The 27,142-nt window shown below is 43.3% G+C and overlaps 1 protein-coding gene across 3 annotated transcripts in view; it reads right to left on the bottom strand.

The window, feature by feature from the left end:
- REPS2 (RALBP1 associated Eps domain containing 2) overlaps positions 1–27,142 on the bottom strand; it is a 134,882-nt gene that overhangs the window by 28,191 nt on the left and 79,549 nt on the right. For 2 of the 3 annotated variants that reach the window (XM_053308774.1, XM_053308775.1), the window contains exons 14-16: positions 25,506–25,642; positions 9,568–9,629; positions 4,114–4,191 (exon numbers count right to left, since the gene is read on the bottom strand). In XM_053308774.1, the coding sequence (XP_053164749.1) occupies positions 4,114–4,191; positions 9,568–9,629; positions 25,506–25,642 (277 nt within the window). The remainder of the gene's footprint in view (positions 1–4,113; positions 4,192–9,567; positions 9,630–25,505; positions 25,643–27,142) is intronic. The other variant, XM_053308777.1, reaches the window with a different exon arrangement.

The raw sequence follows: 27,142 nt of genomic DNA on the forward strand, positions 1-27,142 counted from the left end.
CCTGCAAGGCACTGGGGTACTTATTTCAATTTTTAGGAATATTGAAATGTTTAGTTTCTTTGGTGTCTAATAACTTTTCTTCATAATGAATCCCTATTAGGATTCATTAAAGGCCTTCATTTCTTCTGTTCATTTTGACTATCACTGGACAGTGCTAACTGTAAACTGCCATGTGTCAAACACACACACACACACACACACACAATGTTAAAAGGTATTTTTGAAGTGTTTAGATTCTTTTGTGCCTTCATTACACACCTTCATTTCTTCTGTTCATTTTGAACCCACTGCTTTGCAGGTGGGGGGTGGAGAATTAGTGGCATCCCATGTTCCAACTACCCCCCAACCCACAAACCGCTCGGTACTCAGTTTATATTTTAGGATTTTTTTGAGGTGTTTAGACTCTTTGGTGTGTAATGAATCCTCATGGGGATTTATTATGGGGAAAGGTTATTACACCAAAGAGCCTAAACACTTGGAAAAAAATCCTAGAACATAAACTGAGTAGTACCCCACTGCCTTGTGGGTGGGAGGGGGTTGTAGTTGGCACATGGCAGTTGACAGTTTGCACTGTCATGGGAGGAGAGCTGGTCTTGTGGTAGCAAGCATGACGTCCCCTTAGCTAAGCAGGGTCCACCCTAGTTACAAACGAATGGGAAACTAGAAGTGTGAGCATTGTAAGATATTCTCCTCAGGGGATGGAGCCACTCTGGGAAAAGCATCAGAAGGTTCCAAGTTCCCTTCTTGGCATCTCCAAGATAGGGCTGAGAGATATTCCTGCCTGCAACCTTGGAGAAGCCACTGCCAGTCTGTGAAGACAATATTGAGCTAGATAGACCAATGGTGTGACTCAGTATATGGCAGCTTCGTACGTTCCTATGTTTTACTGTCCAAAAGACAGTCAAAATGAATAGAAGAATGGTGTGTAATGAATCCTCATAGGGATTCATTGAGAGAAATTTATTATACACCAAAGAATCCAAACACTTGAAAAACAGTGACATTTTGCTCCATAACTCCACTTCTACAAGGGCTAGAGCTTAGCTTAAAAAAAAGAAAGAAAGTAAGCGGGAAATCTGGGGAAATTAATAGGAGGGATCAGAATCTCAAATCGATTTGAATCGAATCAGGCGCTATTTGATTTGGATCCAAATCTAGCCAATGGACCACAGGGGTCCATTGCTTTGTCTCAGCTAGATTCGGGCACAAATCAATTTGTACCCGAATCAATTTGCACATCCCTACCTTGCATCTGTCTTCAGGGCAGAGGATACTGAGCATAGACCTGTACCTCTTGGGGACAGAGGCTAAAGAACAGAGTCAGACTGAGATTATGAGCGATGACATCATTCTAAGGTTATGAGAGATGACATTCTAAAATTAAAAATTAACAAATTGCCAGGGTCTCGGCATCCACCTGAGAGTCCTTAAAGAACTCAAATGTGAAATTGCCGACCTCTTTCAAAAATATATAACTTATCCCTATGATCAGGTTCTGTACTGGAAGGCTGGAAAGTAGCCAATGTAACACCAATTTTTAAAAAGGGATCCAGGGGAGATCTGGGAAATTACAGGCCAGTTAGCTTAATGTATGTTGCAGGTAAATGGATGGAAAGCATTCTCAAGGATAAAATGGTTAAGCATATAAAAGAACAGGCCCTGCTGAAGAAGAACCAGCATGGCTTCTGCAAAAGTAAATCTTGCCTCACAAACCTTTCGGAATTCTTTGAGAGTGTCAACCAGTGTGTGCATAAAGGTGATCCAGCTAACATAGTACACCTGGACTTTCAAAAAGCTTTCGACAAAGTTCTTTATCAAAGACTCTTGAGAAAACTTAGCAGTCATGGCATATAAGGGGACAGGTTCACGCACAAATTGGTAACTGGTTGAATGACAGGAGGGTAGGAATAAAAATGGACAGTCCTCTAAATGGAAGAAAGAAGTGGGGTCCCCCAGTTACCTGTACTGGGAGCAGTGCTCTTTAATTTGTTCATAAATGATCAAGAAATTGGGATACTGGGCCAAAAAATGTATTGGGCCAAAAAACCTCTTACTTCACATATACACTGATGGTGTCTGAGCTGCCAGTGACCAGGAAAGGAATCTTGTGGTCATGGTGGACAACTCGTTGAAAATGTCAGCTCAGTGTGTGGCTGAGAAAAAGGCCAATTCCATGCTTGGAATCATTAGGAAGGGGTTTGAAAATAAAACTGCTAATATTATAACGCCCTTATACAAAACTATGGGGTGTGGCCACACTTGGATTACGTGTACAGTTCTGGTCAACATATCTTAAGAAGGACATTGTAGAACTGGAAAAGATGCAAAAGAAGACAACCAAGGTGATCAGGGGCCTAGAGCCTCCTTACAAGGCAAGTCTACAACACCTGGGGCTTTTTTAGTTTAGAAAAAAGACAACTGAGGGAAGATATGATAGAGGTCTATAAAATCATGCATGGTGTGGAGAAAGTGGATAGAGATAATTTCTTCTCCCTCTCACATAACACTAGAACCAGGGTCATCCCATGAAACTGATTGCCAAGAAATTGCGGACCGACAAAATGAAGTACTTTTTCATGTAATACATACGGTAATCAACCTATGGAATTCTCTACCACAAGATGTGGTGATAGCCAACAGCCTGGATGGCGTTAAGAGGGGTCTAGATAAATTCATGGAGGACAGGTCTATCAACAGCTACTAGTCTGAGGGCTATAGGCCACAAATGTGATGGGTCAGTGTGTGCAAAAGGATGCTGGCCATGAACAGGATAGGCCTTGGGCCTGATCCAGCAGGGCTTTTCTTATGTTCTTAAGGCACAGCTTGATCAGCCCTTTATCAATGAAAATAAACCACAGAATTTCACTCAGAATATACTGTGAGAACAAACTATATTGTTCTCTCTTTTAAGCGGCTGTGATGCTGGATCTATTATGCTCTCTAGCATACTCAGAATGCACCTAAGGTAAGTAGAAACGCTTCAGGGATCCATTTAGAAAACATAGAGCTAATTCGTCCATTCTGCATCAGTTCCAATATATGTAAATAGCTGCTCATCATGTGTTCTCCTTGTGTGAACACTGTAATGTCTCAGAAGCTGATTCATTTATGCAGCAGCAGGTTCGTGAGCAGGGTATGTTGGGGATATGGCAATTCCTACCCATGGAAGCTGTTACACAAGATTGTGTCCCAAGTTTCTAGTGTGGCTCAAATGCCTCCCAATCACCTGTGCAGAATTAAAACTTTCAAAAGAAAAAAAGTGCTGCTCAACTATCCTGTGCATATAGTGTAATACTTCTATGTAGCCAGGAAGAAACTTCTATGAGAGGAAGAAACCATGTTTAATCATAGCCAAAATACCAAATGCTGTACATCTTTTAAAAATATATCAAAGGAAAAGAATATTTTCATATTCTCTCCCATCTACAAATGTAGACAGAAATAATCTTTTAACAAGCAACCAAATTGTATTCAAAGCGCTGTGTGTATCTTGGCATAATTAGCCCAACTTTTACTTGCGTCACTGTGGAACCTGTAGCAACATTGCCTGCAGAACTACAATGGTACTCTCTCCTGATTCCACTGGACAAGAAAATATCTCTGTGCTAAGGGGCTGGTTTAAGGGAAGCAGTGTGTGCACACACAAAACATCTTTAAAATGTACAGCACATTAGGATCAATTCTGTCTACTTCCGTCTTAAGAGAAGACAAGACATGGATTATTTCATTATTTATTTCCATTTTTCAGTGCATGCAAATTAAGCAGGCAAGGATCCAGGGAAGATGTGCCTTTCGGTTAGAAGCAATCTGAAGTGATTGCTCCTAACCTATCTCTGATGTGACCCAACAAAACGTCATCCAAAAGCTGTTATCTCAGGCTCTGGGCAAATCCCATACACATTCATTTGTAAGCAAATCCTATTGATCTCAATTGGAACTTACTTTCGAGTGAACATGGTTAAAGTTAGGCTCTTGGTCTTAAATTTCAAATCTGGGGTTACTGACTTTTTGATCAGAGTAGCAATTTTTAACAGAAACTATCCTTGTATTCCTCAGTACTGACAAATGTGGGAAAGAAAGAATGTATATGTAAATTCTATATTTACAGTGTACCTGTTCCTGAAGTCTGAAATCAACATAGGTTGATTTGAGTTGAGCATTTGGTTCAGCGTTTGCAATATGATGAGAAACCTGCAGGACAGAAGCACATGCATGTATCAGAAGACATCTCTGCATGTGGCAAGATCAGAACAGACTACCATAATAATAAGAAATTTCAGGTTAAGTTTTAACTCCAATTTTAATTTGCAGAAAATAATTTCATTTTCTTTCTCAGAGAGCAGTAATTAAGGTTCTCAAGTGCAATGGGGATTCAGAAGAAAGGGGAATAATACATCAACACAGCAAACTAATAAGTGGTAAGTAAATCCTCTAGGTTAAAAACAACCGAACAGACCCAATCAGAAATTAACAAGGTCAGTGCTGACTGCATTCCTAAAGTTTGAGTATTGAGTATTCCTAAACTATACATACTGATAATGTTCCAGGAGTTTATGATATTCTTAGGTTTAGCAAGAATGAAGTTAATAACAGTTTCATCCAAAGCAACAATCTTTCTGGAATGGCATCGATAAATCCTATCTTATTTGTCATGCTCTTCCAGAGAATCCTATTTATCAAGATGACGGACAGCAAGATTCTAGCCCATTCCATAATGTTGGCATTGACTTCAAAAAAGGTGAAGGCAGTGATCAGTAGCTCCAAAAACAGAGCAAGTCTGGAAAGGGCTTCCTATGGGAAGTATGAGATTTTAGAACCCTTGTGATTAGGACAGAATACCCTCTACTTTGTGTGGTGATGCGTCAAGTAATGAGTTACCATTTCTACAAATGCTGATGGAACTTATTCCTAAAGAATTGGTTGTAATGGGTCCTAGTGTAGCATGAAAATGTTAGCAACACAACAGGCATAATTGTGTAATATGTACAAACTAGCCAACCCGCACAGATCATCTGTGCTCTCTTTGGGGCCGGCTGTATCCCCCTCCCTCCCTTCTGCCCCACACTCTTGCCCCTCTTCCCCTCCCTCCCTACTCTCTCTTGCCCCCTCCCCTCCATCCCCACTCTCTCTTGCCCCCTCCCCTCCATCCCCACTCTCTCTTGCCCCCTCCCCTCCATCCCCACTCTCTCTTGCCCCCTCCCCTCCATCCCCACTCTCTCTTGCCCCCTCCCCTCCATCCCCACTCTCTTGCCCTCCCTCCCCCTCCCACACCTCTCTCTCACCCTCCTGCCCCAGTCTCTCCTGCCCTCCCCTCTCCCCCCTGCCCCACTCTCTCTTGTCCTCCCTCCCCCTCCCCCTGCTCCTCTCTCCTGCCCTTCCCCTCTCCCCTCCCCGCACTCTCTTACCCTCTCCTCCCTCACTCTCTTGCCCTCCCCCTCCCTCTTACCCTCCCCTTCCCCATGCCCCCTCCTTCTTGCCCTCCCCCGCCACCGCCCCACTCTTTTGCCCTCTCCCCTGCCCCACTCTCTCCTGCCCTCCCCTTGAACCTCCCCCTGCTCTCTTTCCCTACCCCTGCATTTCATTTTACAGTACTTACCAGCCGCCACTCCTTCGCCTTGGCAGCAAACATGGAAGTCCCGCCGCCCGGTTCCCTCCCACCCCAGCCTCTCGCGGGCGTCTGGCCTCGGTGGCTGGTTTCGCCACCGCCTGGCCGTGAGCTGCCTCCGGGGCCGGGTCCAGCGCCTCCGCGGCCTGGCCCGCCGCCGAGCCGTGCCGCCTTTGCAGCCAGGCCTGCCAGGCCCGTTGTCACCGCTTGCTAGTCTCTGTGGCCAGCCTCCTCTCTCCCACCCCCACCCTCTTGCCCAGTCTGCCGGGCTGAGTCCCGCTGCTGTGGCCAGGCCCGCTGCCGCCTCGCCTGGGCCCGCTGCCTTGCCTCTGCGGCCAGGCCGGACCTGCGGCCACCGTCGCCACCTGCAGCCTGGCCCGCCGCTGGTCAAATTCTCCTGGGTGCGCTGCGCCAGCCAATCAGGAGCCTCCGCAGCCCAGCCAATCAGCTGGGCTGCCGAGATGCATTTTCCTTGGCACACCCAGGAGAATTATATATACAGATTCTGGTTTTCATTGTTACTGCACTTACGATATTTATTTATTCATTTATTTATATTTGTTCAATTTTTATATCCCCTTTCATAAAGATGGTTTACAAAAAATACCCAAGGCAGTTTACAAAAAATACAATAAAACTCCATAACAATCACATTTAAAACCTTAAAAACAATTTTAAAAACCATCAACCCCCCCCCCATTAAAAAGACAAACAGAAGCAGGAAAGGTGAGAGCCTTTCTCCTGCTTTGGGCAGGAACCCTGCCCCCAGCTGCTATATGCAGCTGTGCCACTCCTCATCCCCTCAGTCATGGAGTCTGGCTTCAGGAGAGCAGTGGGGAGGATGGGAGGGCGTGTAAAAGTACAGATGACCACTAGAAGAACCAAAGTTACAGGTAAGCAACCTGTAGTTCTTCAACGTGGTCTCTGTCTTTTACACCAATGGGTGCATAACAAGTTAGCACCCAAGGAGGAGAGAAGTAACAGAAGCAATATGTAGTCTGCCAGAAGTATTTATTTCAGAAACAAATACATCAACTGAAAATGGACTGCAGGACACTCCTTTCAAACACAGCATCATTTCGTGCCCCTGGCATCAGTAGCATGATGGTGGATAAAGGAGTGCGGCAAAGCCCAAGTAGCTGCTTGACAAATAGCGTCCAAGGGAACTGAGTGATCAAAGGCAAGAGAGGCCGCCACGGACCTAATTGAGTGTGTCTTAACTGTGGTAGGCAACTGCTTATGAGCCAATTTATAACAGAGCTCAATTGTCGGGACTATCCATCTGGACATGGACTGAGCAGAAACCTGAAGACCTTTACGTGGCCCATTATACAGAACAAAGAGAGAGGGAGTTTTTCTCCAGCCAGCAGTTCTCTGGACATAGAAGGATAATACCCTCCTAAAGTCCAAGGAATGTAACCTACGCTCTGCATCAGAGGAAGAGTTCTGGGAAAACACAGGCAGAGTGAGTGGTAGAGAATGATGAAACATAGAGAATACTTTAGGGAGGAACTGGACATCTGGCCTGAGTACAACCTTGACTTTATGGAATTGAAGGTAAGGCAGATCAACCCATAGGGCCCATAGTTCACTCACCCTCCTAGCAGAGGAAATAGCCACCAGAAAAGCAATCTTCCAGGTCAGAAGACGGGGTTCGATAGAGGTCAAAGGCTCAAAGGAAGGCCGTAGCAAGCCTGCCAAAACCACAGACAGACCCCAGGCTGGGGACATAACAGGATCATCCGGGAAAAAGTGGGACAGAACCTTCAGGAAACTCTTAACTACCGGTCTTTAAACCACGAAGCCTGGGTCGATGCGGGATGTGCCACAATGGCAGCTAAATGTACCCTAAGGGAGGAAAGCTTTAGACCAGACTCCTTAAGGGAAAGGAGATACGTGCATACATTCCACATAGAGGGGTTAAACACATCAAACCCATGTAAGGAAGCAAAAGAACAGAAGTGAGTCCACTTATGACCATAGGATTTTCGCGTGGACTGCTTTCGGGCCACAATCAAAATGTCTTTGAGTCTCAGTGCGAAGTTGGCAAAAACTCTAAAAAGTTGATGTGCTGAGTCCTCTCCCTGGGGCACCAATATCCGCTCAGATGAAACTCGTCCAGGTGCGCTCCCCAACTGAGTTCTGATGCATCGGTTGTAATCACCTATCATGACCGGGGAACCTGGAAAAGGGTGCCGATGTTCAGATGGTGAATTGGCCCACCAAGCCGCAGTTGCCCGCACCCAGAGAGGGGCCATATGCTCCAAATGGGCCGGATCCCGAATGGAATCGAATATGTCTAAAAACCACCGTTGAATGATGTGCATCTGAAAGCATGCTTGAGGAAGCACGGAAGTGATGGCCGCCATATGCCCCAACAAGCACTGCACCGAGTGCATAGTCTGTGGGCCCCTGGCTAGAAAGGCAGTGGCCAGACTCCTGAGTGCATGTATGAGGGTGTCTGGAAGACTTTTCCAAGGCTGCATTGAAAATCAGCCCTATGAAATGTATCCTGCGGGTTGGTTCCAGCTGAGATTTCTCAAAACTGATCTGGAAACCCAAGTTATGCATGACCGTCTCGAGGGCATTCAGGACTGCTCGTCTGGTGCTCTCCATAAAGTGCCAATCATCCAAACATGGCAGGATCTGCAACCTTCGTTTCTGCAAGAAAGCCACCATCGGGGCCAGGCATTTTATAAAAACTCTAGGCGCCGTCGTGAGACCAAATGGCAGGGCCTTGAATTGATAGGGAATCTCTCCTATCTGGAAGCGCAGGAAGCGTCGATGCGGAGGGTGTATCGAGACGTGGTAATATGCATCCTTCGAGTCTACGGAGACCATCCATATATTCTTTTCTAGGATGGCCAGTATGGTCGGTACCAACAACATCCGGAAACACCTGTTCAGGGCCCTGATCCATCCATGACAACAGAGTTCTAATAAATTCTCCACTTATATCCATATTTACACAAATAGAATATAACTGTATTTAAGATGACCTTCTGATTTCCAATATATATATATATTGGAAAAACCCTAGTTTTGGATTTAGGTAAATACAGTATATCCTGAGTGACATTAGATCTAGTGTGTGCCCTGCTATATGGGTAGGGCCGAATGTAAACTGAGACAGGTCCATGGTTGTCATGTCCATGAACTCCCAAGCTGCCTTAATGGGGTGCGGATGGGGACTCAGTGTGGCTGTTGAAATCCCGCAAGACACGCAGTCTCAAGGAGCCCAACACCACTTCCAGGACCATCCCCAGCAGTTAAGGCAAGGAAGCACAGTGGAATGGGCAGCATACCAAAAGAATGCATGTTCTGTCTTGGAGGCACACCATCAAACATGCAAAATTCTGGGCTACTCTGTCTGGACATCTGGGAAAAGGAATGGATTTACAATAGATTACTGTGACTACCTCCCTGGAAAAAAACAATCATAGCCAAAGAGTATAATCAGGATATTAGTCCTATACAGATGTTTGAATGGGGAAGGGGAACATGAATTTCAGAACTGGAAAATGCCTCACCTTGTAAAGGTTTGACTTCCTTGTATCTATAATTCTTTACATAAAATAAAAGCTTAGAGCTATTCAAAACACCATTGCCCATGACTTACAGACACTGGTTATGTGTATGTCCAAATATAACTTTGCAACATTGCTTGCTACACAATGGAAACTCAATTCAATGAAGAATTAAACTTGGTGTATTTGGTACATCTAATATACATGTGCCCATGCTCTGTGACACATAGAAGGACTCCATTGTGTAGCAAGAATTAAATATATAGTTGCCATCTTGGCATCATTTACATATAACAAAGAATATATTAGCAATCAGAACCATGCTGGTAGATATACTTTATCAGAAAAGATTATTCCTTGCCTATCTAGAAAATCTCTGCCAATGCACATGTTTTATTTTAAAGCAAACATGAGGCCCAATATTCTCATACATACCTGTGATCCCAAGGGCCTAGGAGGTAGAGCAGGGGGTGGTGGTGGTAGCCAACCTGCTCTAGCTGTAGAAAGAGAGGCACAAAAAACATGAGAGAGAAACATAAGATGAATGAATGGAACCTAAAATAAAACATACATATTAGAGCCATTTAGCATTTTTAAAAGAATCCATTCTATTTGGGTTAATTGAAAGCACTTGGATTAAGTAAACGTATCACCACCTTCTTCTGTGTCCTCCTCTGAAAAGGCTATATTCAGTGAGAATCATGACAAATACCGGCAATACTGAATCAATTAACAAATTTCAGTGAAAAGTCTCGAATTTTCTGTTCTTTGTAACTAACACTCTTACCCCTAAAAAAAACAAAGCAATATCCTAACATGGACGTCAGAGAGCATTCAAAATAAAATGTGATGATGCGAAAAAGTGCAGTTGTACAGAAAACATCTGTGGATAGAATTTGATGTTCTGGTACTTGGATGAGCTAGTTGTAGCTTTTAAATATTTTTGGCAGTGACTGAAGGGGGAAGAGACGACACAACAGTCAGTTTGGAGCTTTATGGCAACATAGTATAATTCAGTTTTCTATTCTGAGCCAGCAATCTGAGATGCTAACACCCATAATGGGACCATCTATTATACTTCCCAATCTGGCTTCAGTTAAATCTGTAAACCTTTAGAGGCCAGAAGTGCAGAGAAGATGAGGCTTTGTGAAGCAATTATAATGACACACAGATTATACATACATATGAAGCATGATTGAAAAGTCTCTTGATAGCTAACCTTCTAGCAGCCCCTTAAAACTGCCGAGCTTTTTCAGCAAACACAATTGGAAAGATACTTAGCAAGCTTTTTTTGTCTGTGTCATTTGGCAGTTTAAAATTTTCGCACTAAACTCATGCCATGGGATGCTAAACAGATAAATGTTTCCTAGGCCATAAATCTTACTGCACATGAATCTATTAAAGCATAAAAACACACACACGACAAAACTTACAATGTTCTCATTTTTAAAACTTGTTTGGGTCTTTACATTTACAAAGCATAAAGGAATAATATAAATGTATGGATTTAAAGATATATATAACAACAGGAGAGAAAGGAATGAGTACATTCAACTGTATAAATGATATTCAGCACTCCAAATACATTGTGCCAAGGTTGTGAGCTATTGGAAGTTGTGTTATTACCCATAAAAAACCACCAAACATCTGCAGGATGAAAAGGCTATTAGATATAAAAAGAAAGATGTATTAGATTACTACAGTATCTATTCCTATTTATTTATGTATATCCTGCCTTTGCACAAGTGTGTCTAAGGCAACTGTTCATTTAAAAACTTGTTTTTAAATGAAAACAATATGTTGGGCTAGATGTGCATGTGAAGGATTCTGAGAGTATCCGCTACACAAACTTTGGGTTCCTTCTCATGATAAGAAGAGGACATTTTGTGGGAGCCCACCATAAAAATGGTCATGCTTCAAGGACAGGCAGACGTCTGGACACACCAGAAGCACATGCCCAGTAGCTCCCAAGTGTGTGTTTATGGGACATCTACAAAGTGTACCCCTTTAAATGATACAATGACCACCTTGGAACATGCTATGAACATGTTTTGTTTGTTTGTTTGTTTGTTTAGTAAGTAAGTAAGTAAGTAAGTAAGTAAATTTATACCCTGCCCAAACTTACGTCTCGGGGCATCGAACAACAATTAAAACACACATAAAAGTTAAAACAGTTAAACATATAACACATATAAAAGTTAAATACAATAATTTAAAAATCATAAAATTAACAAACAAGTATTTTTTAATTAAAAACCTGAGAATGCTTGGGTAAAAAAACGGGTTTTCAAATGTTTTTAAAAAATAGCCAGAGATGGAGAGGATCGTAACTCAGCAGGGAGCGCATTCCACAATCTTGGGGCAGCAACCGAGAAAGCCCGTCTCTGAGTAGCCACCAAACGAGTTGGCGATAACAAGAGACAGATGACCTCAATGGGCGGTGGGGTTTGTAGCGAAGACGCTCTCTTAAATACCCAGGACCTAAGTCGTTTAGGGCTTTATAAGTTATAACTAGCACTTTGTATTTTGCCCGGAAACCTATTGGCAACCAGTGTAACTCCATCAGCAAATTACTCTCCGAGATGACCCAGAGACCAACCTGGTTGCCGCATTCTGAACCAACTGAAGTTTCTGGACTACGTACAAAGGCAGCCCCACGTAGAGCGCATTACAGAAGTCAAGTCTGGAGGTTACCAACAAATGTACCACTGTTTTGAGGTCACTGATCTCGAGAAACAGACACAGCTGGCGTATCAGCTGATGCTGATAGAAAGCACCCCTGGCCTCAACCTGAGAAACCAAGGAGAGGTGTGGATCTAGGAGCACTCCCAGACTGCAAACCTGTTCCTTTTGGGGAAGTGTGACCCCATCCAGAACAGGGAGATCAAAATAGTCTCTGGAGTTCTGACCCCACACAATAAGTACCTCCATCTTATCTGGATTCAGCTTCAGTTTATTCTCCCTCATCCAGCCCATTACTGCTTCCAGGCAAGCATTTAGGAAGGATATGCCATCACCTGAAGAAGTTGACATGGAGAAGTAGATCTGGGTGTTATCAGCGTACTGATAACACCCAGCTCCAAATTCCCTGATGAACTCTCCCAGTGGTTTCATGTAGATGTTAAAAAACATTGGAGAGAGTATGGAGCCTTGAGGGACATCATATTTAAGCTCAGATTTTGAAGAGCAACAATCTCCAATCGACACCATCTGGAACCTGTCCGAGAAGCAGGAGCAAAACCACTGTAAAATAGTGCCTCCCACCCCCAACCCCCTCAGACGCTCCAGAAGGATACTATGGTCGATAGTATCGAAAGCTGCTGAGAGGTCCAAAAGGACCAACGGAGTCACACGTCCTCTGTCAATTCCCAATTGGCCGACCAAGGCAGTCTCCACCCCATAGCCCGCCCGAAAGCCAGTTTGAAATGGGTCTAGATAATCAGTTTCCTCCAAGACCGTCTGGAGCTGTGAGGCCACCACCCTCTCAATTACCTTGCCCAGCCACGGGAGGATGGAGACAGGCCTATAATTGCTCAACTCTGAGGGATCTAGTGCAGGCTTCTTTAGAAGAGGTCTAATAATTGCCTCCTTAAGACAAGGAGGCATCCTGCCCTCCCTCAGAGAAGCATTTATTATTTCTACCAGGCCGCCTACAACAGCCTCCCTGCTAGATAGAATAAGCCATGTTGGACAAGGGTCAAGAGAACAAGTGGTACGCCTCACCGATTCAAGCAGCTTGTCCACATCCTCAGGAGTCACAAACTGAAATGGATCTAGTCGAATAATATAAGAGGAATTATTGGACACCTCCAGTTCAGACATCAAATTAATTGCGGAGTCTCAATCTAGGTCGGCCCGAATCTGAGAGATCTTGTCTGCAAAAAATGCATTAAACACATCACAGCGGGTGACTGATGCTTCCAAATTCTGGTTCGGGGGGGGGGGCAGATATTAGCCTCCTCATAACCCTGAACAACTCCGCCGGCTGTGAACTTGCAGAAGCAATACGGGCAGAAAGGAATTACTTCTTTGCCACACGTATTGCCTGAGCATAGATCTTTAAATGTGCTCTATGTCGCAATCTGTCAGATTCGAGTCAAGTCTTCCTCCACTTGCTCTCCAGTCGCCTACCTTGCTGCTTCAGCCCCCGTAGATCTCCCGTAAACCAAGGGGCCAAATATGCAGCGGGTCGGAGGGGACGCTTGGGAGCAATCATGTCTACTGCCCTGGTGAGCAAGTTGTTCCAATTCTCAACCAGGGCATCAACAGTATCACCGGCAAAACCAACATTAAATCCTTCCAAGGCTTCTTGGAATCCTGCTGGATCCAATAACCCCTTCGGGCGGACCATTCTAATAGACCCCTTGCCCCTGCGGAGGTGGGAAGTGGTTGTAATCCGAACCTTAACCAGATGGTGGCCCATCCATGGCAATGGGGAAATCACAGGAGTCCCCACCCACACCACCCTGGTCAGAGTAAAAGACCAAATCAAGCGTGTGTCCTGCAGCGTGCGTCAGTCCAGAGACCACTTGGGATAGGCCCATAGTTGTCATGGCGGCTATGAACTCCTGAGCTACCCTGGACAGATTGGTCCCTAATTGAACACTGAAGTGCCCCAGCACCAAAAGTCTGTGAGGCTGCAACGCAAGTCACGTGACCAAGTCCCTGAGCTCAGTAAGGGACTCAGTTGGGCAGCAGGGCGATTGGTACACCAACAAAAGTCCCTATCCCTGGTCCCCAAAAATTAAGTACACACATTCAATATGGTCTGATACCCTAACAGGGACCCTGGTAAGGGAAATGTCATCCTTACAGCCACTCCACCTCCCCGCCCACGTCCCTTCATATTGTGTGTGTGTGTGTGTGTGTGTGTGTGTGTGTGTGTGTGTGTGGTTACTGTGTGAAGCAATCTTGGTAAGAACTACTAAGTTGGAATCTGAGTTTTAGATCAGTTTAACTTGTGCCACTTAAAACATTTTAAAACCTCTTTCCTCTTGTTGGTGTGCGTGTGTGAAAAGACAGAATGTATTTCTAATGCATTTATATTAGGTTTTAAGTCAGTTCATGGGCATGCAGGAAGGCAGATTTAGCACTGCATTTCAACATTCCTGGGTTTGGGGGGGCGTTACTTGAAACAGGTCCCTACATTTTTTCCAATAGTTTGGGAGGAAATATGAAAAATGAATGTGAAAAGAATGGTTACTTCACATTCTCACCTTTCCTTCCTGTAAGGAAGCTTTTTGTACACTGTTCAGTAAGTGCATTTCCCTGACTTAACTCTTCCTCCTTTTCTATGACTGTAGGTATATGCAACAGCACAGTTTTCTTAACTTCCTACCCACACCCTGCAGTATCAGTGAAGCTCTCCCCTCCCCATCGTTGAAAATGCCATAAACTTGTATTTTAAACTTTTAAACTTGCCATAAGCCCTATAACATTTGATTCTTGCATATCCTGTACCCTAAGCAAGGTCTTTGCAACGTCTGTGGACAGCTTCATTTCCTGAGAGAGGGCGGCAAGTTGTCCTAGAAAGAGAAAAATAAGCTGGGGCTTCTTCCAAGCCCTTATTTCAATACACTGCAGCACTGCCAAACTACAGAATGCTCAGTTGAGCAGTGTCCAGCTGAAATTGGTTTCCACAAAGCCACATAAAGCTGCATGAAGCCACTGGGTGAGGTCATGCAGAAGGATATGAGCTGCAATATCAGTATGTGGATGACACCCAGATCTACTTCTCATTTCTATTAACTGCTCCCAGGGAGATGGTGGACACCCAGAATAGGTTTTTGGAGACCGTTCTGGTCTGGATGACAACAAACAAGTTGAAACTTAAGCCAGGCAAGAAAGAGGTGCTTTCAGTCAGAAATTCTACCAGCCTGGATGGAGACTCGCAGCTAACATTTGAAGGGAGTCACACTTCCCCTCAGGGGCACCCTACTAATAAGATGAGACAAGGCAGTCACCTCAGGTGGCAAATTGGCAGAGGTGCTGACTGGCTGCCTCTGTAGGTCTGCCGCCACCTCTGACTGCCTTATCCCACCCAAACCTACGAACATAGGAAGCTGCCATATACTGAGTCAGACCATTGGTCTATCTAGCTCAATATTGTCTTCACAGACTGGCAGCAGCTTCTCCAAGATTTTAGGCAGGAATCTCTCTCAGCCCTATCTTGGAGATGCCAGCATAGGCGTAACTATAGGGGGCAGGGGGGGCACGTGCCCTGGGTGCCACTTGGCAGGGGGCGCCAAAAAGTGCCCCCACTGATTTTCCGGGGGAAATTTATTTTATTTTATTTTTATTTTTAAATTTTTTTTGCAGAGCAGTCCCCCTCCCCTGGTCCCGGCGCGCCCCCCCCCCCCATTGGCATTACTCATCCAGCACTGGGCGCCGCGGCATCGTAGTCCAAGTCTCTGACTCTCACTCCCCGGCGCACCCCGCCGCCCCACCACCAGTCGCGCATGCGTCGAGAGGAGGACACGCACCAGAGCAAACTTCCTGAACTCCCTCTTCTGAACAACTTCCTGAATGCCCGAACCAGTTCCCCTTTTTGCTCATTCAAGTCCTTCCTCCCCTATAATCTAACCACGTTTTAACTGAAAAGGTTCAGGGAGGGGGAGATGGGGGGATGTGGAACCTTGGGTTCCACATCCCCCATCTCTCCCTTCCTGGACTTTTTCACTATGTAATGCAAGCTAATTTAATTATATGTCATCATCAAAATGGATTAGCTCTTTCAGCCCATCAGGAAAGTCTAAACCTCCACCGATTTAATTAACCAGACTGAAAATCAGATGAACAGAGAATGTTTTAATGAAAGGTGGTATATAAATTTAATAATAAGTAAAACTATCATTAGGGAGCAATTAGCGATTACTTAAACATTGGTGCTGCCAAGCAATTTGTAAATAAAACTTGAAGCCCTTTGAAAATAAGCTGGACTTAATTGTAGGTTGGGCAGGAGGTGAAAGTATATACTTCTAAACATTTATTGTTAAATTTATATACCACCTTTCATTAAAAACAACCCCAAAGTGGTTTGGTTTTAGTCATGGATTTTAATTTTAATTGCTCTTTTTGTCAATGTGATGAAGATTAGTTAAATCTGAGTGGTCTTAGGCAACCAATGTTGCATCTGAAATGCCATTTCATTTTTTATTGTCATAAATACTCTCCAACCAATTTAAATAGCAAAGGTGTATATTATCGCTTTATTCAATTGCAGGGAATCTCAAAAAAGCAGGATTTGCAACTAAGGCAGTGCATATCTTCTCTAAAATGGCCCTTTTATAGTTTTTCTAACTTTGAAATTGTAACATAAAACAAAGCATAAATGCATAAATGCTTCCCCCTCCATTTGAAACCTTTTCTGGTGTAAATAGCATGCGGTTTTGGAAAAGGGGAGTCTTTCTTTAACAGCGGGAGAATAAGGAGTCTTTAGCACTATCACCCTAGTCCCTCGAATTACTTTGGAGTCCTTGGTTTTCGTTTTGTTAAAATACAGTCACTCACAAGGGAAAGTCAGGAACAGAACCAGGGCCTGAGGGAGGGGCATCATAATCATAATAATCATCATTGCATCATAATTCTGATGTTTGAGATACAAGCCAACTTCACAGGGTTGTTGTGAGGAAAAACCTAAGTATAATGTAGTATGTATCATCATTGCATCATAATTCTGATGTTTGAGATACAAGCCAACTTCACAGGGTTGTTGTGAGGAAAAACCTAAGTATGTAGTGCATTTTGAAATTTTTGGTAATTTTTGTAATTTTTAAAATAAAAGTTTTCTGAAACATGTGTGTCAGTCAGATGTATGTTGGGGGGGGGCGGCGGGGGGGATGCGGGGGGGGGGCGCAATTTCAGTGCTTGCCCCGGGCGCCGTTTTCTCTAGTTACGCCTCTGGATGCCAGAGAGGGGACTTGAAACCTTCTGCTCTTCCCAGAGCGGCTCCATCCCCTGAGGGGGATATATTACAGTTCTCACACATCAGGTCTCCCATTCATATGCAACCAGGGTGGACACTGCTTAGCTAAGGGGACAAATCATGATTGCTACCACAAGAACAGCTCTCCTCAACTACCACATTTTTTCTTCCACCATACTGCCCTTAACTCCTCCTTCTTCCCTGCCACATGGAGCCCTCTGTTTTAAAAGGCAGAAAGTAGTGAAGTTGGAGTGGTCACACTTCCTACCACTACAATTTCTCCACTTTTTGCTTTCTGAATAGGCAGTGGGCAGGATGCAATGAGGAAGAGGTTGCTGCTTTCGCAAACACCAGGTAGGATCATTTTGTCTCTGAGGGTTGAATTAGCAGCTCCCAATCCAACTGTTGCAAAATGCAGTCACTAGGTTGCTGGTGTTGGCAAAGCAATCTGAGCACATCTATTTTGCACCAGTTATACTGGCAGTTGTTTTGTTTCCAGGACCCATTCAAGATGCTGGCTATGACCATAAAGTCCTATACCACTTGAGACCAAGACACCTGAAAGGCTACCTAGAAGAATGAACCCACTCAAGTTCCCAGAATTAATCTCAGGCCTGGAATTCTGGCCTACCACTCACACAAATATAGCTGGCAGGAAACCAGAGATAGGGCATTTTCTGTGTGCACTGCAGTCATGGAACTCCTTGCCTTGGGAATTATGTCAAGGGCCTACACTCAGGGTTCATACTCCTGCCGTGTCGCAACACTTCCTTGAAGCATGCATGGTTCATGATGTCAGCCACTGTGGTTAATGCTTCCATTATTTTAAACTGTCAAGTCCTCTGGGAAAAGGTTATATTTTGAAAATATCAAATAAAACAATTGATGTGGGACCCTACCTCTTGCTCAGCTTTGAAAAATATGCAGTATATGGGAGTCAGGCATTTTAGGTAAGCAAAACACTCAGACCAGGCATGTTTGACCCAGTTTGCTCACTTTTTAAATCCTAAAAGTCTAACTTAAGCTATTCATGAAATATTCATAAAATCCTGCTGTTCGGAATATTTTTGACCTGTTTGAAAGAAGTCATGCTTATGTGAGCACTATTCCCAGGCACAATCCAGAGCTCTTAGAATATCAGCAAAAACCTCTCTCCAAAAAGGACAGTAATTTATATGTGCATGCGTATACACACACACACACACACACACACACACACACACACACACACACACACACACAGTATTTCTTCCTAGAGAAGGAATGTACTATAAAACAGATGCCTTTAGGGCATGTCAACAGACTGCAAGTATAGAGAAACACAGAAGTACCATCTTTCTATGCTAAACGGTAGTGGCATGTACACTTTTTTTTTTTTAAGGTAAAGTTTAACTGCAGCCATCTAATGGTACACACAGGTGCAGCACTGTTACTGTAAGGGAACCCAAGTTACAATGCTGAAAAGGGGTGTTATATGCATATTGGGTGGAGCTTCATTATATGCCTAATTGTTTACATTCATAATATGCTAAGGAACAAACCATTGCTTCGCTGGTCTGTGCAACTAGTCCACTCTGATTAGCTAAAGCTGAGTAATTCTCTCAGCTCCTCAAGTACAGCACAGAGACGAGCATTCACAGTGCACACCCCAACATGGGACCCAAATCCTTCACTGACTCCCTATGAGTTCTCTCCCTTGAAGAGCACGGAGCCTTGCTGTGTTCAGCATCACCTTGGAAAGCATGTGGGAAAGCACCACCCCTTCCAGCACTTTCCCCATTGAGCTCAATGGGTAGAATGTTGGAAAGGACTACATTTCACAATGCTTCCTGTCTGCCTTCCAAGATGCAGCAAGGACCTGGGCTCTTTAAGGGCAGAACCAGTAAGGAGTTCGTGAGGGATCTGGGTCTCATGCAGTGATGTATGTTTGGACCACACAGTTCTGAAAGTCTGTATATATTATTCTGCTTTAGCTATTGCAGGCTTGGACTGGCTCACCGAGCAGCAGGGCATTTTCCCGGTGCACCCTCGCCTGGTGCGCCCCGCTGCGCTCGCTGGGCTCTCCCTGCGCCAGCTGCCCGGCTCCCCTTTCCCCCTCTCCCTGTCCGGAGACCCCCCATCTCCTCTCCTTCTGATTGGTCATGAGAAGTAGGCTCAGACTGCCCTTAAGGCAACAGGGCATATTCCCAGTGTGCCCCACCCCTCCTGGTGTGCCCCACCCCACCCCACCCCTGCGCCCCAACTCCCACCCTTCATTACCCATTCTGCTCAAAACCTGGCCCCTCCCCACATACATTCCACCACCCTCTCAGTGCCCCCAGTCCGGCCCTGAGCTATTCGGAGCAGAATAACTGCACAACATAAACATGTTGGTCACATGGAGACATTCAGAAAGTGGGTCCCCTGATCAAGAGTCTACGTGTTTACAGACTACATGTTTCAAACAGTTTTGTAAACATGCACGTTCCGGTAGATATGAAATGCACTGAATGATCCCTCTCTGTATTTAAAAAGGCTTCTGGAACAGAACACTATATTGGCAAATAGTGATGTAAACAGGAGTTGAATGCTTGTATTTCATTTCATTTTTCAATATTTATGTAGATTTATCACAGCTCTAGATTCGTGTGGAAAAGTTAAACATGATTGTACTCTGGAATTCTCTCTTTATTCTCTGAAAATCACATTGCAATTGTAAAGAGTTTAGGTCTGTTCCATATAATCCCTAAGTCAGATCCAAGTATTTATCTGGGTCCTTTCCTTTTGCTATACAGCTCCCTGCGCTAATCCCTTAAATGCATGGGCATTTGCTACTTAGGATTTGGAGTTGTGATAATAAAAATTAAAGAAATAACTCAGGTACGTATTCACTTTCTCCTGCATTCATGCCATTATCTCCTGTGGATCACAGCAATCAACTTCAATTAGACTAAACATGCATAACTGACACAGGATTGTATCCAGTGTCTTAATTTAAGCAGAACCTTAAGAATTCTGTGGGTGGGCTTTGTTGGTTTTTATCCAGCCATCTAAAACTTGAAAAACTTGTCTGGGTTGCCACCTTTCTTAATTTAATCTACTGATCAGACTATTAAACTCAGCATGATTAAAAGGAACACAGCACAGGCATCCAGCATGAGGCAAATTGCTGGCGCGTACCAGCTCTACTGTTCAAGAAATTAAGCAGCTGTTTGCACAGTTTGTAGCAGAAGGAACAGACAAACGCTGGCCAAGTGGAAGAAGTCCCGAAACTAGAAAATAATCCATTTCAATATGTAAAGCAGCAATACAGAGGGCAGCATAGATAAGTTTGTTCATTGATGACACTTCACCACAATACAACCACACCAAAGTGCAGCACACTTCATCGCACATGCTTATTAAAGACAGCTAGCTATGTATATGAAAAATATTGTAATTATATTGTATTATTTCAAATATTAATATACAGCTTTTCAATATAAAAATCTCACAAAGCAGTTGACATAAAGGAATGAGATTACAGTTCTCTGTTCCAAGAAATTCACCATCTAAAATGAAATACAAGGAAGATACCAGTAATACCAGCAACAGGAAGGATGCTTTGCTGGGCTGAATCAGGACAATTTCTATCCCCTCCTAAATATAAAGCATAGCTTCCACTTTGCCACCTCTTTGGCCACTATGGGTTGTACATCCTGCATTGACTTTGTCGAATGGCTCAGGGGCCAAGCGGGCCAATTCCAGACTTTTCATGGCTATCGCTTCTTCCATATCTCCCCTGGAAGTCCTAAACCACTCCAGATGACTGACAATGTGGGTACAGGGGATAGACTGCTTGGTTTTGATGTGGAAAACAGGTGTTAATGTCAATTTGATTGAAGTTCACAAGATGGCCTTGAAGAAGTCACTTTCTCTTGGCACAACTCAGAATAAAAATGCCGCTCTGAACTAATTAGAGGAATGAAAGGGTACAATGCATTTTTAAAGAAATGTGCCCAGTAGTCATTGTGCTCCTTTAATTATCCACACAGGGGGACATCCCTGATTGGGCTAGTATGCACTCTCTCCCTCCCTTCCATAGGTCTGAAATGACCATAGTTTACCACATAATCAGGTTAAGGAAGAGCTATGGTCAGCAGTAGTCATAGTTCAAACCATGGTTTGAAGCTGGTTTCTATCCAGTGGCCCCATTTGCACATAACAGGAAACCGGAGTTAAAGCGGGTATTGGTTGGATTTCTTGTACGTCCGAATGCATGATACCTTTGCCTTACTGGAAAAATGACCTGAGGTTTCCCTTCCCTAACTCCAATTTGAACCCTCAGTTTGTAGTGTTTTTCTGCTTCTACCTGAAATTAGCAGCTGGCGGCTGTACATCCAAATTCAGAGGATTCTCCAAAACCAGGAGTTGAGCAAGGAAGCTCCTCCCTCTCTCCATTCTGAGTGGCTGCCATGGCTGTCCATGCGAAGGAGGAAGCCCAGCATCCAGTTCCCTCTCTGCAGTCTCCCCGGGCCCCCCAAATCCTCTTTAGTCTGTCCTGGGTGGTGTGGTTTATACCTTCAAGAACCTACATTTTCAGAAATGATGCTTAATTTGCAGCAGGGGGGTGGGAGGCTCCAAAGGCCTCCCACCCCCCTGATCCCCCTGAGCCAAAGATCCAGGCTCCAAAATTGCCTAAGTGTACCTCTGCCCATGCAATATGTCTGAACTCAGACAGGGCAGGGCAGGGCGGGCAGTTCTGCATTATGTGCGAATACAGCCATTGTTTGGAGGCAAACTACGGTTAGCATTAACCACAGTTTGCCTGACTCTACCATCAGGGATATAAGTTAGGAAAAGAAGGGGAAAGGAATGCACTAGCACAAGGGACAGGACAGGACCAGTTGATTGGCTGCAGGATGTCTGAACTGAACCTCTGCACAGGGGCGTATTTAGGGTAGGGCAGGCAGGGCACATGCCCTGGGCGCCACTTGAAGGGGGGCGCCATTTTTGAAAATAAAAAAATAAAAATAAAAAATGGCTGCCGAAAACAAAATGGTCACCGTGCATGCTCAAATGGCCTCTGTGAGGCCCTAGGTCATGCCAGGCCTTGCAGAGGCCATATGAGCATGCATGGTGGCCATTTTGTTTTCAGTGGCTTTTTTTTTTTAAGATTATTTTTAAAATTGGCCACCACACATGCTCAAATGGTACCTGTGAGGCCCTAGAGGCCAGTGGGGTGAGGGGGAACCTTTGCAAAAAAAAACAACCCACAGACTTTAGGAAGCCCCCCAAAGGGGCTACAGGTTAAATTTTTTTAAAAAAATTAATATAATATAAGACACTGTACACATATTCAGTTTGGCACTATGTACAGAGAATCAGGGCTTGTGAATACTGAGCTGACGCTTATGAGCTAGGATTGTATTCATTTGCTCTTAATTTGCTTCTTGTGATATGTGAGTTAAATGTGATGTCTTAATAATATGGCTATTAATGGTGAGTTTGTCTTTGAATCAGTGTGAAATCCTTAATATTAAGGCCCACTGGGAGTTTCTTGCTCTCTTTCTCTCATTTTAACTGTCTTTCTGAAAGACTAGAATATATTCCAAGCAGTGACACAGTTTACTCTGCATATCCTTTAATTATTTTCAGAGTATCTGGGAAAAGTCAAATTCTCCATTGATTTTTAAAACTTATGTAATAGTGATGCTACAATGCATAGTAGAGAATTAGACAGGCACTTCTAGTTTTCCAGTTACACCTCCACATAAGTATTTGGGTATTTCATGAGCCCCAGCATACTGAAATTTGTAGTTTTCCAGCATTTTTTGATCTAGCTAAGTCCACTGCTAAATCGTTTTTGAAATATTAAAAGATTAATGAGCCTGACTTGTATTTTTCAGCTGATATTATGGTAAAGTTATCTTAAAGATGGGTGTCAGATGCTTGGACAGGGGGCGCTATTTCAGTGCTTGCCCTAGGCGCTATTTTCCCTAGATACGCCTCTGCCTCTGCATGAGAGTGCGCCAATTTTAAAGAATGGCTTTATTTGTTTATGGCTGTTATAAAATGCTCAGAGCTTACAATGGAGGGAGAAGGAGGAACATGAATATTTGGGATGATGTCATTGCACCAAGCACACTTTGTGCAAAACTGAGCATATTAAACTGGACAATAGTTAAACTGCATGAAATGGCACTCCTGTTTCACATGCTCAGTACTACAGAGATAAATTTCAGATGAATTGAAGGTTCAAAATCATGTCCATAAAATAAGTTGCCAATGAAAGTGTAATTTGTAAATACTTGTAGCTACCTTACTTTTTAAAAACCATTCACACACACACGTTAATTTGAGTTATATATATATATACACACACACACAGTGTGTGTGTGTCTATATCTATATATCTGAACTGAACATATACTTTATGATGCTGATCAGTATACAAGTGAGCAAAGAGGCACATTTGTAAAGTGGTGATTCTCTTTATTTAGCAGGGAGAGATCAACTGGCCCTATCTATCCCCAACAGGGCATCCCTCTACTGGCTGTTGCTGGTGTCTATATTATCTTTCTTTTTAGATCATGAGTCCTTTGGGGACAGGGAGCCTATCTATCTATCTATCTATCTATCTAAACCACTTTGGGAATTTTTGTTGAAAAGTGGTATATAAACACACACACACAGAGCTGCAGTTTTCATAATAATCAGAAAAAGAAATGTGATTTATCATCTTTTCCAGCAACTATGGGAGGTGATCAAGAAAACCTGATCTACGCTTAAGTCTTCAGAAACTCAAAAAGCAACGTTTCGGACACAATCGTTTAAGCAGAAGAATGATTTTTCTGGTTTTCTTCTTCAGGCATCGTTCCTATAAAGCAGGCCTGCTCAACTTAGGCCCCCCAGATGTTTTTGAACTACTACTCCCAGTCACAGTGGCCAATAGCCAGGGATTATGGGAATTGTAAGCCAACATCTGCAGGAAGGCCAAAGTTGAGCAGCCCTGCTATAAAGGATGCAACATTACTACAGACACACCACTACTTTTGCCATGATTCAATACAATGCACAAATAAGCAAAAAGGAATGAGAATAAAAAAAGGAACCCATAAAAGAAATCATGGCTGTCTGTTTTTAATAATCTGACAGACAATATGACAGAACATAGGTTAGTCCAGGAGCTAAAACCAACAGAAAGTTTGCAAAATGAGAAGGTTTCAAGACAAGAGATATTGTCCGGTCATCTGAGAAAGTTTCTAGACAAGAGATATTGTCAGTTTAGATATGCATCTACAGTAACTATTCTGCCTGCAAGTTAAGTGCAGTAATCTCCTTTCTAAAAAATATTTATTTTTGTGGCAAAAAAGCCACCAAAAATTCAAGCAAAATAAAATATATGTCACATAAGATAAATTATTTCCCTTAATGTTTAAAACACATAAAGGTAGTCCCATTGGTATTGAGACAAAAGAACCCACACACCATGTATCTTATGCATGGCCTTAAACTATTCTGACATGCAGTTGGGTTCCCTTAAGCTAGATCTAGTCACACAGAACAATGACAGCAACATACTGCAGCCCCTAAATGCTTGATATATCTCCTGAAAAAATATGGGGTGCATTAAGCACCCAGCAGGTCACAGAATAATGGTTGACATTCTGACTAACAAAGCATCAGTGCAACAGGAGAAGCACCAGTGCTTCTGAAGAGATCCAAACTAACACTGCAATGGTGCTCGTGTGTGAGAGATGGAATGTCAGGACCTCCCCTTCCCCAGGAAGCCCTCTGTGTCATCTGAAAATATGTCCCTGAGGCTTGAATGACCATCAGGGACATATTTTCAGGTGGCACAGAGGTCATCCTGGGGAAGGGAAGATTGTTGAAATTTGACCCCCACTAGTGAGCCAGCAGCAGAGTCAAGTTGATTGAACTTTTCAGAACCACTGGTGCTTCTCCTTCTGTTGTACTGGCACTTCATTAGTCTGTATGTCAGAGTGTTTCATCTCCAGGAGATGAAAATTTGGAAAGGCAAGTCTGTTTACCAAGTAGAGATTTAACTAAATTTTGCAGCAGCTGTTCCTAAGTTAACAAGAGGAGTACATTTCACCAAAACACCAGTAAACATGAAGAATGATGGGCTGGCTCACAAATACAAGCAGATCCAACTGATAGCTGAATATATTAACTGACTTCATTGTAAAAATGCTCCCCTTGAGAGTTGGCAGTAGGCAAAACTGAAAGTTTGGTTTGTGGTGTTAAAGTCTGTATTAGCTTATTCACACATGCAAGTCATCATCTGCTATTGCAGCCATTAAGTTTACATATAAGTAAGCAAGCTCAAAGTATCTGTGTAATGAAATGGGAAGATCTGCGGTGTGTGGCTATTTCTGCTGTCATTAAGAACTCTGAATTCTAAACTCTGTCATTAAGAATCCTGAAGAGGAAATAGAGTCCAGATTTTCAGGATTGTGCAACTTACCTTGCGTGTTTTGCTGGAAGATTTTATTCAGATCTAAAGAAGATGCTCTGGAATGTGACTTCTGTGGCCTTGGTGGGGGGGTTGGTGGTTCCCCCCCTTTTTTCATTGCATCTTCAATAGATGTGCTAGAATAAGACCTCAGGGAAGAGAAGACAAAAAGGAAGGGGAAATGTTACTGGCATTTGAATACCTACTACAAAGACTATAGGAAACATGCACTAAGGTGTTTGATAAAGCTGTAGTCTCTTTTGTTTGGAAATCAACATATAAACTTCCTGGTTCATATGCTCAGAGAAGATGGCACTATATTTGCATGGTGTGAAGAACTCACCTCCCACCATTACTTCTACAGGTGAAACTCGGAAAATTAGAATATCATGCAAAAGTCCATTAATTTCAGTAATGCAAATTAAAAGGTGAAACTGATATATGAGACAGACGCATTACATGCAAAGCGAGATAAGTCAAGCCTTAATTTGTTATAATTGTGATGATCATGGCGTACAGCTCATGAAAACCCCAAATCCACAATCCCAGAAAATTAGAATATTACATGGAACCAAGAAGACAAGGATTGAAGAATAGAACAATATAGGACCTCTGAAAAGTATACAGTGTACTGTGCTTGATTGGCCAGCAAACTCGCCTAACCTGACCCCATAGAGAATCTATGGGGCATTGCCAAGAGAAGGATGAGAGACATGAGACCAAACAATGCAGAAGAGCTGAAGGCCGCTAATGAAGCATCCTGGTCTTCCATAATACCTCATCAGTGCCACAGGCTGATAGCATCCATGCCACGCCGCACTGAGGCAGTAATTGCTGCAAAAGGGGCCCAAACCAAGTACTGAATACATATGCATGCTTATACTTTTCAGAGGTCCGATATTGTTCTATTCTTCAATCCTTGTCTTCTTGGTTCCATGTAATATTCTAGTTTTCTGGGATTGTGGATTTGGGGTTTTCATGAGCTGTACGCCATGATCATCACAATTATAACAAATTAAGGCTTGACTTATCTCGCTTTGCATGTAATGCGTCTGTCTCATATATCAGTTTCACCTTTTAATTTGCATTACTGAAATTAATGGACTTTTGCACGATATTGTAATTTTCCGAGTTTCACCTGTAGTACAGGCACTAGTGTGAATGTCTATGTGCAATGAGTTCCTGTTTGTACAATCCCACCTCCCACCATTTTGAAGAGGAAGAATCACACAGACAGGACATAGGTCCTTCATGTGATCATGTGATTTCATGAAGTGCTTGGTTTACAATAAGAATGGTGGAATCATGGAGGGGTGAGCTTACTTCTCCATCACGAGGCTAGTGCCATCTCCTCCAAATGTATGAACCAGGGTCCAGTATCTTGTAGAGATTAATAAGCTGGTGATGCGATGTGCATATTAACTCTAAACACTTCTTCCACCAAAACCTCTTTATTATGCAAAGATTAAAAAGATAAAATACCAAACTCTAGCTGTTACTGGTTAAAAACAAAACTGGTTTCAATGCCAATACATCATCCTCAGTTACTTACGCAAACCAAATGTCTCAGCAGTACTGAGTAGATTTTGGAAAACTTTCAGATCTAGCCTCCGATTCTCTTCCCAGCAGTAGACAGGGAATAGAAAAGG

This window comes from Hemicordylus capensis, chromosome 3, assembly GCF_027244095.1.
Source record: "Hemicordylus capensis ecotype Gifberg chromosome 3, rHemCap1.1.pri, whole genome shotgun sequence".
Classification (NCBI taxonomy): domain Eukaryota; kingdom Metazoa; phylum Chordata; class Lepidosauria; order Squamata; family Cordylidae; genus Hemicordylus; species Hemicordylus capensis.